Raw genomic sequence first — 17,500 nt, 5'->3', positions numbered from 1 at the left:
GGTAGTCTTTAGATCAGAGGGCTGCAGGTTCAAATCCCACCCTTCCACTCCCTACAATGCACTCCATGGGTGTCCTTGAGCAAGGCACCTAACACAACACTGCTGCGGGGACTGTAACCAATACCCTGTAAATAATGTAATGTAATGTCTCATACACAATTACCATTGTAGGCCTATGCAATGCTCACAGCGGGAAAGTGGAGGGGGGCATAATTGCAGGAGGGAGGTAGGAGAAAGGAATAATATTGTGTGCGTGTTGTGTGCGAAACATGTTAATCTTGTGTGAAGTGGTGTGTCTTCCACAAAGCCGTGTCCCATATGCTCAGCTGAGCCTTGAACTGGTTTCACTGGGAGAAGTGGCAGCAGCGAGATCATCGAACCCTCTCTTTCTCACACTGACACTGCAGTCTCTGGCGACTGTGGCCTTAAGAGTATATTCCATAGAAGTTGTAGTCGACGTGTTGTAGCCTCAATGTCCGCCTACTGACGAGTCAAGTTAAATCCCCTGCCAGAATGAAACCCATTCTATTCCTCTCGGCCCAAATGCCAGCTTAAAGTTAAGTGACTGGAACATATAGGCCTACACAAAAAAAGAGACAGATTTGCTACTTTAAAAATACCAGGCTGCTACTGCTACTAAAACCGAAATAGGTTACTGTCCCGGCTGATGATTCATACTGAAACTGCCTAAAGCTATGACTTCGGCAAGCGGGTGTGAAGTTGTCATCTGTTGAGGTGGAGGACGGATGCTAACGACACGACAGCAAAGTTGTGGAGCTGCTCTCTCTCTCTCTCTCTCTGACAACAACGCTCTCCGGCTGACAGGACAAGATATGTTCTACAGACACGATCCATATGCAACAACTCCCCATTGCACTTAATGTTAGTATCTCTCTCACTTCGCAATGCATTCGAGGAATCCACAGGCTGTGGCACAGGGCATCCTGACACAGTACGACACAACAGCAGCATGCTAAAATGCACCTTTTCCTAGACAGCGTGTCACCAACATCCTGAAACTGAGTGCAAAACAAAATGTAATTTCTCAGACTCCCAGCAGTGCATGCGACCCGCCCGACTGCCATCATTTGCGTTTTCAAATATGTGAACGCGACTGCACTCGTCTAATGCATGCTACTTTGGCGAGCTAGCACGCTAACGTGAGCAAACTTGAGCTGTATGCATTCATTACTTGTGAACAGTCGTTTTGGTAAACACCTACCTCCACAGCAGGGCTGAGCGGTGTCCACACGTCACGGAATCAGCGGTGAAGACGATGGGTACACGGAACACAGGCTTGTACACAGCCCACCGCTGCTAGTAACCCTGAATAGCTAGAAAGCTAGTCATACCGGGGGCAGTTCTCTCTGATGCGGCCGCCTGTCTGGCTGGCTGGACCCCGGGCAGGGCTCTCTGGTTTGGGTTCGCTTGGCTGGCTGGAGCCACCTACTGCCGGTTGGAGCACTGGCTCCTCCCTGCGGGAAGGTGAGGAATTGCAGCGGCTTGGGGACCTGTCACAGGGCATTTCTGTGCAGCGCTTATTCCTATCAATGCTGCAAGACATGGACACCACTTTCACCCCTGGTTGGCAGGCTTATTAGCCAACCGGGGGTGAAAGTGGTTTTCATGTCTTACCGGTGCTAACTCACCCTCCCCGCAAAAAAGAAGGAAAAAGCCAACATCAGAAAGACAGCAAATTGATATCGACATCTACCATGACTATTCCGGGTAATTTTCAGCTATTCTCTTCATAGGACACTTGTCTCACTCTCAGATAATGTGGTCGTTTTCTACTTAAATAGCACACCTTACTTTTTAAAAATGTGGGCATTAACCCTATTGTCTTACTGGTACAGCGACCGGCTGTAAATACCGGTGCCACCTGTGTGCATGGTCTACTTTCACCCCTGCTACCAACCCAACAATGTCAATGTGGGTGAACCAAACAGTGTCCATTTGATTAAACCTACGTGTCATTTTGATTTAATACCAGAGCGTTAAATACAAATTGTTTAACTTTTTGACCCTTTGGATACTTTTTTGTCTATTTGGCTGCTCTTTAGGCCTACCACTAAGCTATGGCACATGTGATGAATCCCTCTTGTGCGTGTGTGTGTGTGTGTGTGTGTGTGTGTGTGTGTGTGTGTGTGTGTGTGTGTGTGTGTGTGTGTGTGTGTGTGTGTGTGTGTGTGTGTGCGTGTGTGTGTGTGATATACAGTATGTGCAATGATGTGAGTAATATCTTGTGTATTTTTTTATATAGGCTATGTAGGCCTATGTTACTGGACTCCTTAATTTACCTCAGGTTTCATAGATGATACTCTACTAAAAAAAAACAACAACAACAACATAGCATCGTAGGAGCACAGTTTTGTGGAACCATTCAACGCAACATTTAAAAAAAATCCACCCAACAATATTTTTGTGTACTACAAAACTAGACCCAATGTCCTGAAACAGTCCTGCTGACACCATAGGCCTACAACACAATCAGGGCCAAATTAATGCACAGGCTAGATATGGCTGCAGACTAGTGGGCCCCCACCTGTCAGGGGGGCCCTGATTGGCCAAAAGTGAAAAAATGCAGAAATGAAACCAGATGCAATATTCTAAAATTCATCTGTGATATTTAGTACAGTTGGTACACATGTTACATCAATTTCTAGCTTGTAATTATGACAGTACATTTGTGACAAAATTTGTCCTCCTGGGGGCCCCACAGCAACCTGTATACCCTAGGGGCCCTGTGCCATCTTAATCCAGCCCTGCACACAATACAATAGCCTACTATGCTCTTGCTATTACTTTGCATTTCCTTTCAATGGCTGCCATTCAGTCTGTTGTGCCACAGCATAACTGAGGTGTTCAGTTCGCCATTCGGTGCTCGATCCCACCACCTACTAGTCAACGCATGAATTCGGCTATGGGAGACACAGCACTACTGAGCTAAGTAAAGGACTAGTCCAATAGCTCAGCGCTACCGATAATGTATGAGGCTTCGGGAGGGAGGGTTAACTAATGTTCCACACCACACTCTGCTAGTTGACCTCGGTTAGCCTACATGTATCAATATCAATTTGGAACATGCAGTGACAAAAAAAATCAGGCCTCTGTTCTACATACTTTGAACATAATGTGAATTGTATTCTTTCTAACTGCACGGAATGTTCTCCTTATTCAAGTGGTGTGTGTGTGTGCATGTGTTTCTTTCAGAGTGCTCTTACGATCCAAGAGCGTATTTGCATTCTGGCACGAGGTAATAATAATCACACACTGTCCGTCAGTATCATCCCCACCACTGTGTGTGTGTGTGTGTGTGTGTGTGTGTGTGTGTGTGTGTGTGTGTGTGTGTGTGTGTGTGTGTGTGTGTGTGTGTGTGTGTGTGTGTATGTGTGTGTGTATATGTGTGTGTGAATCAGCAAAGCAGATCGGGAAGGCCATGGAAACATTATTTGTTTATTTAAAGGTCAAAACAAGCAGAAATACATCAGATGCGTGTGTGCGTGCATGTGCGTGTGTGTTAGGTCTTGTTGCTGGTGTGGGGGTTGGTGGAGGTTGTGTGGCTGCTGCTGTTCTCTTTCTCTTTTCTCAGCAGAGTGGCGTACCTCAGGAACAGGAAAAAGCCTACACACACACACACACACACACACACACACACAGGCACCATAAGTAGAGGGCAAGTAGAGGGTTTGAACGCACACACACACACATCCATGCGTCCATTTAAAAGACACATAGAGGGCTCACTTGAGTACACACACAATTGGAATTGGAATCAGAATTGTGAAGTTTTTATATGATGTTTTCAAAGTGGAATTGAATTTGAATTCAATTGAGTTAATTTGGAATATGATGTCCCATGTAAATGTGATCACTGTTGGAGAGAAAGAGCAATTTGGAAATCACTAATTACATTGGATCACCCCACCCCAACAGACACACACACAGACTGACCATGCATGCCGTTGCAGGTGCAGAATATGTAGAGTGTGATCTTCTGTATGGTGGGCACTGCACTGAGAGCCATGACGGCCCAAGAGAGGCCCAGGATCCAGGAGAGGGCCAGCAGGCTCAACACCATGCCCCGATTCAGGCCCCTGTCCTGGGGGAGCGGGCTCTTGGGACGCGCCTTCAGTACCTGGAGGCGAGAGAGAGAGAGAGAGAGAGAGAGAGAGAGAGAGAGAGAGAGAGAGAGAGAGAGAGAGAGAGAGAGAGTGAGGGCTGTCATGTCAGGCATGCAAGAGCAGGATAGAGAGGATGGGTTTGTTTCACCTGGGCAGGATGGTGTGTGTGTGTGTGTGTGTGAGAGAGAGAGAGAGAGAGAGAGAGAGAGAGAGATCAGGCTCTGGGGAGAGGACGCCTGAGGGAGAGGACAAGAGGAGAGGGCTTTGGGGCCTCCTGGGGCACCTGGGGGAGAGGGGGATAGAGGAAGGTGGAGTGACTACCCCCCGTTAGGAGAGGAGAGGAGAGGGGAGAGGAGAAAGAGAGGAGAGTGGAGAGAACAGGAGAGGAGAGGAGAGGTGAAGAGAGGACAGGAAAAGAGGAGAGGTGAGGAGAAGAAAGAAGGAGAGAAGGAGAGGAGAGGGAAGGAGGAGGGAAGGGGAGAGGTGAGGAGGAGGAGAAGAAAGAGGAGAGAAGAGGAGGTGAGTACACACCTTGTTTAGCACGACGCTGAACATGGTGATGTTGAAGAGCATCACGAGCAGGAAGTAGACATACGTCAGAATGCTCAGCACCAGATCTGAAGGCTTCACCCAACACCTACCACACACACACACACATACATCAGAATTCACCAGATCTGAAGTCTTCACCCAACACCTACCACACACACACACACATATGTCAGAATTCTCAGCACCAGATCTGAAGTCTTCACCCAACACCTACCACACACACACACACATACATCAGAATTCACCAGATCTGAAGTCTTCACCCAACACCTACCACACGCACGCACGCACACACACGCACGCACACCTACCACACACACGCACGCACACACACACACACACACACGTACACACACAAACGCACACACGTTTATCAGTGCATATAGATGTGCATGGCCTTGCCCCTCTGTGAGTGAGAGGGAGGGAGACTATTCTAATATGCGGACTCCCGTCCCCCATTGCTCACTTGTCACCGACAACAGCATTGTATTTTAATGTCTGACAAAAGCGTAGAGTAGTGTGTGTGTGTGCGCGCACATGCACGTGAGAGTGCGTGTGTGTCCGCGTGTGCGTGCGTGTGTGGGTGTGCCTGTGTGTGTGTAGCCTTACAGTTGCGTTCCTCCGTCTTCTGTGTCTGGCAGCTCAAGCACACCGTACTTCTCCAGTCCCACACCAATGGCCACAGGGATGACAGGCAACCCTATGACACACACCACACACACACACGCACACACACACACCGGCCACGTTTACAATTTGTAATTAATTCAGAATGAATTCTTTTGAATTAAATATTTCGGAATTTAAATTATTCACAGTTGAGTTCACATGAAGCACTTCAATTTAAAGGGTTTATGAAACGAAAACAAACGGTCATTCCCATTAAAGCCTTGTTTTTTCTGATAGCATCGATGAGACTTTGAACCCAATCATCCTGGAGGAACTTGTGAAAATGGCAACTCAAAGTGTGAATTCTGTGAAATTTGGTGTGACAGGGTGTCCGCGGAGTCTAAAAAAGTCTAAAAAAGTCTAAAATTACACATTATCCATTTTAGGCCTAAAAAAGTCTAAAATATAGGGATTTTTTGCACTTTAGTCTAAAATTGAGTTTGAGTAATTTAAGACCTACGTTTCAATGCAAAATATCGACAAAGGATTAATGTTTATTTGTTCTGTTTTGCTTTGTTTTTACGTCCTTTTCCACACCGCTTTTTTCCTGGTATTGTGGCAGTTATGGCCTGTGTAGTTCTACATGACATGTTGCTGTTTGCAACGTACAATAATAAAACTACAGATGTGATACGGAAATGTACTGTAGCTCCTCCTCCCCTTCCACCGCGCAGTCTGACCAAAGATTCTCTATTCTGACTACTAGCCCACGGTGTTATATCTAGACATTGTTTATATCTAGACGACGTTGTAAAACTATATTGGCGTTGCGGTGGCCATACATTAGATAACTAGGCTACTTGACTGTCTTAAAGACCTGGAAGAAGTTAACTAATGAGGGAAGTCAGTCACCACCTCATTGAAAAAGAACGGATTTCTATTTGGAAGGAAAGGTGTCGATTTAAAACAGAAGACAAATGTGACAGTGCAAGCCAAGGGAATATGCCAGCACCAGTGTGAATCGTTGCAGGTAAGAAGTGATTTTTAGGTATTGCGGTGGTGATGGAATAGTCAGGTGTTGGCCGTGGCTTAGCAGTCTAGCGTAGTCGTTAGCTTGATTGTGTCTGTGCGAGCGAAAGAGTGTAGCGACGGTGTATGTGTGTGGCTAATCTGAAATTATGAGCGAGTTAACAGTCGAATTCCCATGGAAGTGCCTTTGTTGTAGGCCTATTCTGTTTGATGCCTTGGTATTTTGTACTGGTTCTGTGGTAGCAATTTGCAAACTGGTGGGCATTTGAGCTGTTACGGTCATGTCCACGCACAAATGTTTCGTGTGTGCTGTCACATGCACTTCTCATTAGCTCTAGGTCCGTCAATGTTTTGAAAGACCTCAGGAGTCAAAGCACATGAAACGATATTGTGCAATGGATAAGATAGGCCTATATGCTATGTCGATGGATGATTTAGTTGTTATAACCCCGTTTTGCGTTTTCTTTGCCTGCTGCTTCTGAATTGATCACCATTTAGCTTCATGTTATGCTGCTTAAAAGATGTTAAGCCTACGCTACGTCTTAGATCAAGCGAGCGCTAGATTTTGAATATCGTAGCCAGCTGCGCATTACACCGACTTTCATGCCGTGGCAGAATCTTTCTCGCGTCACGCTCTCTTGAGCTGCCATGCAGGTGACACTCTAGCTTGCGTGACACCTCTGGTACAACCCCCCTAAAACGAATAAGACATGAATCTTTGGATTGAGTGGCAAGGGCTGAGTTGGTCAAAATTTCGAACTATTTTGTTATTAGTATTAATCTCATCTCTTGGACACCTCCAATAGATGAAACAAATAAACGTCATTTTATGGCAGCATTTTATGGCAGCAGTGGTGTTAGCTCATGTTCTGTTCTTCTATCTTGGTTAGGTCCTCTTGCTTGCATATATGGCATTCTTATTCACATTTAAAATCCTCAGTCAGTGCAATGTAAAGACAGGCTATTCACAATTGCTGGCTTTGATCACTTGAAATTGTGAAAGCGAACATTGTACCTTCTCACTGGTCATTTATGATCAGATCTCTTTATGCTTATAATATTCACTATTGCATTCATTCAGATGCACAGGTGTGTGTGTGTGTCTGTGTGTGTGTGTGTGTGTGTGTGTGTAGTGTGTGCAGGGCCACTGACAGCTTTTACCGGGCCCGGGACTAAATCATCTGAAAGGCCCCCCTCTCAATAAATACAATACAATTCTGGGGGCCCTCTTTCTCAGGGCCCGTGTCAACTGTCCCCTTTGCCCCCCTGTCGGTTTGTGTGTGTGTGTGTGCGTGTGCGTGTGTGTGTGTGCGCGCGCCTGTCAATTGACCACAATCTGGCTTTATTTCATTTTTTAATACTCCGCGAAGGTCTAAAATTTTGCCCATGATGGTCTAAAAAAGGTCTAAAAAAGTCTAAAATTTCACTTGTTAAAACCTGCAGACACCCTGGTGTGACTAATGAGCTGGGCTGTGACATCAAAGAGGAGAGTCCCTGGTTTGCTAGTATGGCGATCTGAGAAAACAACACACATTTGATGGACCCACATCTTATAAAGGAACCAAAATTCTGATACAAACATCAGCGTGTCGAAAAACCACACATCCAACCTCATGAGAAAAAAAAACAGCAGCACAAATCTATTTCAGAGGCACTGATACATCTGCAGAAAGTGACATGTCTGACAGGCGAAGTGACGATTGTTTACCTAGCCTGACAGTTTATTTTCTTTATGGTTACGGTTGCTAAGGGCGCTTTGCCATGACCCAAAGATGACATGGCGTGTGTATTTGTTGACAAATGGGGGGCATTTTGATTCAATTGCGCGATATAGTGTGATTGAAATGCATGTACATGCAAAAATATTATCAACTAGAGAAAAAACGGAGGTAATAGGCTGTTGGAGCAGCCCCGAAATCCTAAAAAAGAAGAAGAGAGAAAAAAGTAGGCCTACTCTATATGCATCTCCGTTTATTCGCTAAGCAGTAGCCCAGTCTGTGAGTTGGCTGTCCTCGACCGAGAGCACCACGGAGGCTGAAGCGCGGATATCCCAAAACCAATTTATTGACCAGTTGAATGGCAATCAACAAAAAGTGCATATCCCGAGAGCATTTGCACCGGTTTGGCATGTAATGTGCATTACCCTTTCCTGAAAACAACATACAAAGCAGATGGACAAGGTAAAACGTAGCCTAAAGCAAAGCAGTGCACGAGCAGTTACAGGGGCAGTTTCAGTCTGCACGCCGCCGGCGATGTCAATTGTTGGAACTGCTTGAGACAATAGCATTCTCTTCAGTCCAACCATGCCCGTGATCTCCACATTTGTGGTGAAGCACGAGGGGTGGAAATGTGCCGAGCACAACAGTGACCATGAGCTTGCTTCAAAACCACGCCGGTGTGGCAGCTTTTGTGATATGCACCGGAATTCTCATCCACATGTACATCTGCTTGTACGAGGCTATGGCAAGCGATGTGGGACAAATGTATGGCAGGAAGCAAATGTCAACATAAACAGAGATTACACAATCTTCGATATGGTCAGCAAATGTTTTGGGGCTGTCATTTATGTTATGCCTACACTTTGGAATTAGATCAGAGTCTTGTTGTTACACAGGCATATTTGATTTAGCCCAACTGTACCCTATACTTAACTTTACTCAGTCTATCCTACAAGCAGATAGCCTACAGGGCGGATGAGAATCCGGTGCATATCACAAAAGCTGCCACACCGTTGCCTGAGTACGAATTGGATCCACAGAGCCCTTGTTTTAGCCTTCTCCACAGTTGGCCACAGTTCCATCATTCTTCACAGAAGGGAACTTGTGCAAAGATATTCCTTCTGTCAAGTAGCCATTTTTGCAGCTGGCACCGTTCGGCCCTCCAGCAACACACTGCTTGACACTGCGCTTTGGTTTGGTACTAGCCGCCATTGATCTGAACAAGGTGGAATGAGGTGAACTCCCCCCTTTTATGTCACGCATATCATTTGCATAAAATTTGCATGTCACCAAAAAAAACGAACATAACACTTTTTGGGAACGTTATAACATGACTTTTAGGACAAAATATCACCCAGACAATATCCCATTTTATTCACAAGGCTTAGAACTTTCAGAATCTGTCCCGGAAATGGTCAAATTCCTTTACTTTGTTTTCGTTTCATAAACACTTTAAATCAGAATAAACGTCTGGGGATCAGAAAGCATTTTGATAGACAGAGGAGGCATGCTGGGTCTGCAGGCACTGGGTCTAGGTCTGCGCTGTTGCGTCTTGCACACTCTAAGAATTGTCCCTGCAAAATAATGGCATGTTACAGGCAATTATATTTACCTGTAATTCTACAGAACGTTCACAGTATTAGGCCCGTTGCGTTAAGGTACGCAATGTAGGCAGTTGCCTAGGGCCCCCAAGTAGGTGGGGCCCCCAAGGACGACAGGTTATGTACCCAACAGCAATGACGATTTTAAATAGCTTTACAATAAGGCACTGTCATCTGTATGAAGGGTGCTGCTGCGAGGGACGCAACAGCGCCTCTCTAATACCCCCTGCTCGAGGGCCCCCCCCCTCCCAATAGGTTTGCATCAGCGACAACGTGAAAATGTCAATTGCCAAACAGCGCAACGACAATTTAGTCAGTCAAAGTACCCCCAGCTGGAGGGGGCCCCCCTTCCAATTCGTTCAAGCGTCAAAATCCAGCGCAAATACAAACTGGAAATCAAGCGACATAATCTCTCATTGGGTGTTGCGCAGACGCCAGTTCAGCCTACAGTACGCTCTACATTTTTGGCTCAAGACAGTTGCTTTTATAATACAAGTTAATTTTGAAGACGACACATTACTCTCTGTACTGCCAAACCACCAAACTGTCCCAGGCCAGTTGACATAGCACAGACAGCAAGGTGCTTCATTTAGCCTACACTTTACAGTGTATTGTGTTTTCAAAAACGTACGTGAAGCATTAATCCACGTGCTGTAACAAGCACTGGGCAAACGTCGATTGTTCAGTAACGCGCATTTTCCCGATGCGGAACTGTTTTGGTTGTGGACAAACGCAAGGAGAAACGAATGAACAATGTAATGCCTATCGGATAACATGAGTCACACAAGTGCGTTGAGTGGGATAGCTAAATTGTAGCACATAGCCTTTCTTGCTATTACTATGGATTACACCTTGGAATTTGGAACCATGATTGTGGAAACGCGTGGATTACAGTCAGAGGTTGGGATATATTCTGGGATGGGCTACATTCTGCGGTCAAGACAACTCAAGGTAAGGGCACCGGGATATTGGTCCCCTATAATTGACACCGTTGTCAACCACGGAGTAACGCAGGTGGTTGTTAACTTGTTCAGTGATCCTTGGTCGCTACAGTAGCCCAGTGTTTGCTGCGATATTAGTTAACATTTGGATTGTATTTTCAAGTGCGTGATGGATGCGATACGAAAAAAATCTCGTCGAGGAGACCCCCATTGGGTTTCTTGCTTACCAATATCACATCCCCCCAAACCCCCACTGTGCCTGCTCATTCGTTTCTCAGCCTTGAGTTTCTGGACTGTAGGCCTATTGTTTTATGAGTCAATATTTCGTTTTGCACAAATGGAGCACCCTCGGTTAGATTTTAAAAGTGATTGGAAAGATTAGACCATTCTTTATTTGTGCAATGATCATGATTTTCGTGGTAGGGTAAAAAAAGCCTGATTGACTAGTTNTCATAATAATTAGATTGCATTTCCTCACAGAAAATGCTGGTGTACATATGCTTGCTTTTTATGCATTCATTGCTCTTCATGCATGCCCTAGCCACAACACTGTCTGTAAGGTGACTTGTGTGTTCCTAGGTTTCCATGGATTCTGTGACATTACTGTATGTTGTAATGGTAGGCTATGTGACAATGACTGAAGTGCCATCCAAAAATGGTCTGGCCCATCCGAAACAGAAATTCTTGTGCCGTGACTGCCCCATCAGGTCCCCCCCCCCCCCCCCCCACGGAAAAAAAACAGCCTAGGGCCCCGACAACCCCTTTGCCTAGGGCCCCCAAAATCCTAGAAACGGGCCTGCACAGTATTAGTACTGTTAAACTAAAAGTGCTCTACAATATTTATACAGTAGTTGTATAGGTAAAATAACAGTACACTTCAGTGAAAAAGTTGAGGATTGTACTGTGAGATGACAGGCAAGTACTGGGTCATATTGCATTCATGACTATGGCCATGGCAACTTCCCGCCTTCCCTACCCTGGCCATGTTACCGTTCCACCCTCCCATCGTTCACCATGACTGAAGTACCTGGAGCATGATACTATGCCGCTATTATGCTTTATTGAGATGTTTGGGGTGGTCCTTTGAATGTGTGGGGCATGAATAAAATTTCAATGTACGTGTGTTTCTTATGTTACAATGACAATGGGAGTGTGCGAGGTGGACTTAAATGTATCAGCGCTTGATGAGCCAATGATGAAAAGAACATTGGTCAGTCTGTAAAAACGTAATTTGCACCAAGTAGCTCAGCAAACAAGCAGCACTGCAAGCTAGCTCTCAAAGCAATGCATAATTTGCAGCAACCACATAATATGCATCCATGCCACAAATGATGCCACACACAGTGCAAGTGCCACAAAGCAAGCTTTCCCAAAGAGGAAAGAATGCAAGCTTGTAGGCAAGCATATGCTGTGCCATGCACACCAGCCAGCAGGCAGGCAAGCAACTGAATTGTTAATAGTTATATACAGGTGCAAGAGTATCGTATAACCAGAGTCATCAGGCATTTGGCAGGTGAAGGCCGTAATTGAATTATTGCATAAAAGCCCTTAGTACTCAGGTGAGGCCAGGCACTGATTCGCAGATTGGTTTAGATGGGGCTGCTTGTTGCAAGAGTGTTACAAGTTCTTAAAATGTTTCAACCATTCACACTTTCATCACTATCAAAAGGCATGTGCTACTCATGCTGTGCTGCATCAAACACTTTGGTTTCCTTAGAAATTGTTTCATGCTTGATAGTATCAGCTCATCTTTAATATAACCAGTGAGAATGACTGAAGTTCTTCGGGGTGGTATTGCAGCTTGATGGCGATCACGGACAAGTGAAGGATGAATGGGTTTCAATGGTGCTGCCTAAAATAACTTGGTTGATTTCACAATGGCCAATGCTGCTATTGTGCAGTACTTACTGCTTATGGTCAATGCCTGGCTGAAAGTAATGTTTTCACAGTAGTTGTCTGTTTCCTCAAAAAAACAGAGGAATGCTGTTGCAGAATTAAAAAAAGGCATTTTTTTTACGGTGTACAGTACTTACTGTTTATGCTCAATACGTGGTTCAAAGTATCATTATATCCCCGGAATGCGGAGCGTCTGGGATATGGGGCACCTAAGTCACGCCCTTCTACTTCTGATCCGTGGGCCTGGAGCTCTCAAAATTTTGAATGGGAGTTAATGGAGAGAGTCAAGCTAAATTCTCATCCCGTTTGGCATGTGCTCCGGATTTCACATAATGATGGCAGTGAATTTGAAAGGTTTGGATTTGCGTCGTAAGACCACTCATTTTGGGGGACTGGAAGCGTCGCGTTTCGGGGATATACCTTAAGCAGTCGAAGGCGACTGCACAGGCAGTCTAGTTTTCACAGTAGTTGTCTGATTTCTCGAAAAACAGTGGAATGCTGTTTCAGAATGGCCCTAAATTGCACACACACATACACACACACACACACACACACACACACACACACACACACACACACACACACACACACACACACACACACACACACACACACACACACACAGAGCCCTACCCCATCCGAGCAGGGCGAGCTTGAGCAGGTATCGGCGGATGTGGATGTTGAAGACGCGTATGAAGAGCAGGTACAGGTGCAGGCCCTCGATGGCCAGCCAGGTGAGCATGCTCAGAAGACAGTAGTGCGTCAGCGCTGCCATGGCGACACACAGGGCCACAATTGGCTGGCCAGACAGGAAGTCGTTAAGCAGGAAACTCAAGTTGAGAAGCAGCAATGACACACACACCTGGAGGAGGAGAGGAGAGGAGAGGAGAGGAGAGGAGAGGAGAGGAGAGGAGAGGAGAGGAGAGGAGAGGAGAGGAGAGGAGAGGAGAGGAGAGGAGAGGAGAGGAGGAGATGATATGAGACGGGATGGGAGGAGAATACAGGAGAAGAAAAGAGAAGAGAAGAGAAGAGAAGAGAAGAGAAGACGCGAGAGGAGAGGAGAGGTGGGGATAAGAGAGGGAAGACGAGGAGATAAGAGAGGAGAGGAGAGGAGAAAAGAGGACAGGAGAGGGGGAGGAGGAGAGGTGAGGATAAGAGAAGAGAGTAGAGGAGAGAACAGTAGAGGATAGGAGAAGAGAAGCGAAAGGAGAGGAGAGGAGAGGAGAAAAGAAAGGAGAAGACAAGACAAAATGATGAAATGAGACAAGATGAGAGGAGGGAAGAGTCAAGATGAGAGAGGAGAAGAGAGGAGAGGCACACAAACCTGCAGGTGGATCCACAGAGAGTTCTCCGACGGACCCTTCCTGAAATGAAGAGAGGAGAGGAGAGATGAGGTGAGATTAGATGAGATGAAAGGAGAGTTGACAAAAGAAGAGAGGAGAGGAGGGGAAGGGAGAGGAGAGGAGAGCATGCAAGAGGAGAGGAGAGGAAAGTAGAGAGGAGCAGAGGAGATGAGGGGAGAGGAGAGGAGGGGAGGGTTTGTGCAGAGATGGTTTGGGAGGAGGAGATCCGTCAGTGGTGTAAACGTCCATATAAATTAATAGTGAAGATTCGTAACGCAAATATGGCGTCTACCCGCACATCTCCCGCCTTTCTGGTAACAAGAGCCAATTGCCTGCTGAGCTGCATTATCATTGATCCAATCATCTGCCTGCATCGACGCACTTGAATTGTTGTGCATGCGTAGTTGTGAAAAGCTGTGGCTCCCGTGCCGTTATGGAACTACTGCGCCTGCGCTCTGTCAAAAAAAGTGAGAAAAGTGGCTTTAAAAGCTTTATTTTGACTCACATGACACAACTAAGCATTTTAGATTGATCAACTTTTCACAGTGATTTCAATATGGTTTTCACAACCGTTAGGTTCCCTCCCGTAAACTCAGTTTCTTCATTCATTTTTCCCATTGATTCTCAGATTTGCTCTTACTAATTGCGAAATAGCACCCCGAGGGCGTCAACAAGGTGGCAGCCGTGTGTCCTAACTAATACAGGAAGGAACTTTGGTGTGTGTGTGTGTGTGTGTGTGTGTGTGTGTGTGTGTGTGTGTGTGTCTTACTGATACACAGCGTGTGTGATGAGGGTTAGAAGTAGAAAGGCCAGCGAGATGCTACAGCCAACACGAGACAACACTGTTAGAGTGAAGAGCTCAACTGCAGACAGGGGATCCGTCACACCCACCGGGGTCTACACACAGGCACACGCACACACACACACACACACACACACACACACACACACACACACACACACACACACACACACACACACGTGTATGTTTACAGCAGGGGTGGGGAACCATTTTCATTCAGTGTGGGATTTATGAACATGTAGCCTACTTGAACGTAGAAATGTGCCTAAATCTACGCACACCTCAGACCATGCGTGCGAGTGGAAGAAACATGAAATTGCAAATAATATTGACCAACCAAGGTACAGTTTGCTTTGAATGACAATGGAGTTTGACAGTGTGCTATTTGACAGTGTTTTCATCCATGTGTGTATCCTTCTTTTACTTATTTTGAAACACTGTCCTCCTGTCGAAAGCACCTCCACTTCTGCTGCGAAAATGTGTCTATCTCTGCACTTCCCGCCAGCGCTTCGTATGACGCGTGTCCGCGTGTGTTCATGCGTGTCCAAACAGGGTGGTGCTTTCAAATGAACATGTCATTTGAATGTATTCAATGACCATATATGGTTACTTGGAGGCGTTTCGGGATGTGCGCACGTGCACAGTGATTTGGATGGTGTGGGATTTATCATGCAGAGGTGTACATAGGAGCAGCCAACGCATGTTTGATAAATCACGATTTCTGTACTTCGTGAGCTGAGAATTATAAGGTCATTACAAGGTCTCCATTTTTGGTAAAATTTAGTTTTTGACATAATCTGACCCATTACATGTTTATTAATGCCTGTGTGGTGTTATTTTTGTAAAACAAGTATAATTTCACATCTTTAATAAAATAAAAAGGTTCTATCTCACAAAACAGCTAGGATGTAAAAACTTTGATGCTCAATATCTCAGAACTACCCTAAACGAAGATAGAACCTTATAATTCTAATATCACGACTTGCAACCATTCTATATTTCACTCGTAGGACACAATTTAGAAGGCGTTCTACGAACTGATAATAAATGAGGGCCCTGGATTTCCCCTTGCACTTTAGGCCTATAGTGAAGGCAGCCACCTTTACAACAGACCACGCCTTCTCTAGGTCCCCTAAAATATAACTTAACTGAGTGATTCTCTAATTCGCCTACACTTTTAAGTCCGTGGATTTTATTTGGCAATTCCACTAACTATTAACTGCATCCAATGATGTTTTGGACATTAGAAAACATTTATCTTTCATATAATACAGAAAGTGTAGACATATCATTATTTCCCTCAGCAAGAATGAATATTTAATACTGGTTTTGGGCGTTTTCATGCCGTCCTGTTTTCCAAATGTCAGATTCAGTCTTCATATTAGCATGTAAAGAAACTTGTTTAGCCCAAGACGATTGCAAATGTTGATTCACAGTAATCATCACAATATGACAAAACTGTCAGAAAGACCACTGTCCTTTCCATTATACATGAAATTTGCCATTTTGTGTGTGTCCACGAAAACTGTGTTAACCGTGTCACGGTCTGAAACCTCCTCCATAAATCAGTAATGGTTTGGTCTTAGGCCATACGAATAACATCACGTGATGTCATAACCTCTTTGGCAGGATACGGGAAGACTTTTTGGTAATTTTTGAGCTCCATCCTTCCATAATTTAATCCATTCTTTTTCATGTTCTCATAGCGGGAAAATTGCCTGTCAACGGTGTTATCAACATATTCATAAGAATCTGAATTAGAAATCACATGTAGAAAAACACAGATAAAGCATACAGATACATGAATTGATTAAGGTGTTGTGGTGGAACTTCTGAGGTCCTCAGTTAGCACAACACCATAAAAATGGCTGAAATGTCAACGGTGTTACCGTCAATGGTGTTACAATTAAGTATGACAGTCAGGGTTGCCAGATGAGGCTGATGATTTCCAGCCCAAAAAATGATCAAAATCCGCCCTAAAAACCCCGCCCAATTCTATTGATTTATATGGCAGTGGGAAGGTTTTTCTGATAGATGCCATTTTTACCCGCACACGGCCATCCTAAGCAGCCCAATTGGGCAGGAACCAGCCCAATCTGGCAACACTGATGACAGTTGAGGAGGAGTATGTTTTTTGCCAATTTATATCCATATTGACAGACAAACAAACAAAATAATTTGTGTTCTAGGGAGATGGGTTTGTCTGCTCTGTTTTTTTCTCCTAAAAAAGTGCCGACTTGTTCCCCTGCACTGTTGACCGTAACACAGTTGAGTAACACCGTTGACTGTTTTGAAAGTGTTTTTGCGCTATTGATCCCTTATGTGTTGGAAAAATCCTATGAACATACACTAGGGATTATCTCTGGAGAAGGAAGTCTTGTGTAAGGAGGGTGACTATATTCAAATCAGACGTTACAGGGATTTATGATGAAAAATGTGTCAGTCTGTATCACAGTGACTCATGAAATCCTACTTATGAAGCTCAACAATCACATTTTCTATATCAGTTGCACAGATTAATGACAACATTACTGCTAAGGGACATAAGCACTTTCAAACATATATTGTTTCAACTCTGTAGTATTTTTATATATGTTTGAAATGACATAGTATTTGTCCATAACACTGTTGACAAAATAATTAAGCAAATGTTCGCTTTCATTAGAGTATTTATCAAATGATTTAAGATTAAGCTTGGCAATTTGTTTGTTTGGAAACTTAAATATATACACTATGTAAACATCTAGGTCATTTAGTTGAAAAAAAATACTGATAATTGACATTTTGCTTTTGCCAAAAGCGTAGGGGAATCGTAGAATCACTCAAATGTATTGCAAATGTAATTTCTAAGATTCCTTTACAAAACATGATATATATATTTTTAA

General features: G+C 44.6%; 2 protein-coding genes across 2 annotated transcripts in view; both read right to left on the bottom strand.

Annotated features, from left to right (window-relative positions):
* Positions 1-1,483, bottom strand: part of pxylp1 (2-phosphoxylose phosphatase 1) — a 24,959-nt gene extending 23,476 nt beyond the window's left edge. Inside the window, exon 1 of the mRNA XM_063204981.1 lies at positions 1,223-1,483. The gene's annotated coding sequence lies outside the window, so the exon portion shown is untranslated. The remainder of the gene's footprint in view (positions 1-1,222) is intronic.
* A 1,967-nt stretch (positions 1,484-3,450) lies between these two features.
* The window catches only part of LOC134453513 (adhesion G protein-coupled receptor G3-like), a 16,636-nt gene continuing 2,586 nt past the window's right edge, over positions 3,451-17,500 (bottom strand). The window contains exons 5-11 of the mRNA XM_063204310.1: positions 14,583-14,710; positions 13,795-13,834; positions 13,104-13,332; positions 5,286-5,376; positions 4,656-4,761; positions 3,955-4,138; positions 3,451-3,624 (exon numbers count right to left, since the gene is read on the bottom strand). Of these exons, the coding sequence (XP_063060380.1) occupies positions 3,521-3,624; positions 3,955-4,138; positions 4,656-4,761; positions 5,286-5,376; positions 13,104-13,332; positions 13,795-13,834; positions 14,583-14,710 (882 nt within the window). The 3' untranslated portion in view covers positions 3,451-3,520. The remainder of the gene's footprint in view (positions 3,625-3,954; positions 4,139-4,655; positions 4,762-5,285; positions 5,377-13,103; positions 13,333-13,794; positions 13,835-14,582; positions 14,711-17,500) is intronic.

Source organism: Engraulis encrasicolus, chromosome 8, assembly GCF_034702125.1.
Source record: "Engraulis encrasicolus isolate BLACKSEA-1 chromosome 8, IST_EnEncr_1.0, whole genome shotgun sequence".
Taxonomy (NCBI): domain Eukaryota; kingdom Metazoa; phylum Chordata; class Actinopteri; order Clupeiformes; family Engraulidae; genus Engraulis; species Engraulis encrasicolus.
This window is presented reverse-complemented; position numbering and strand designations above follow the sequence as displayed.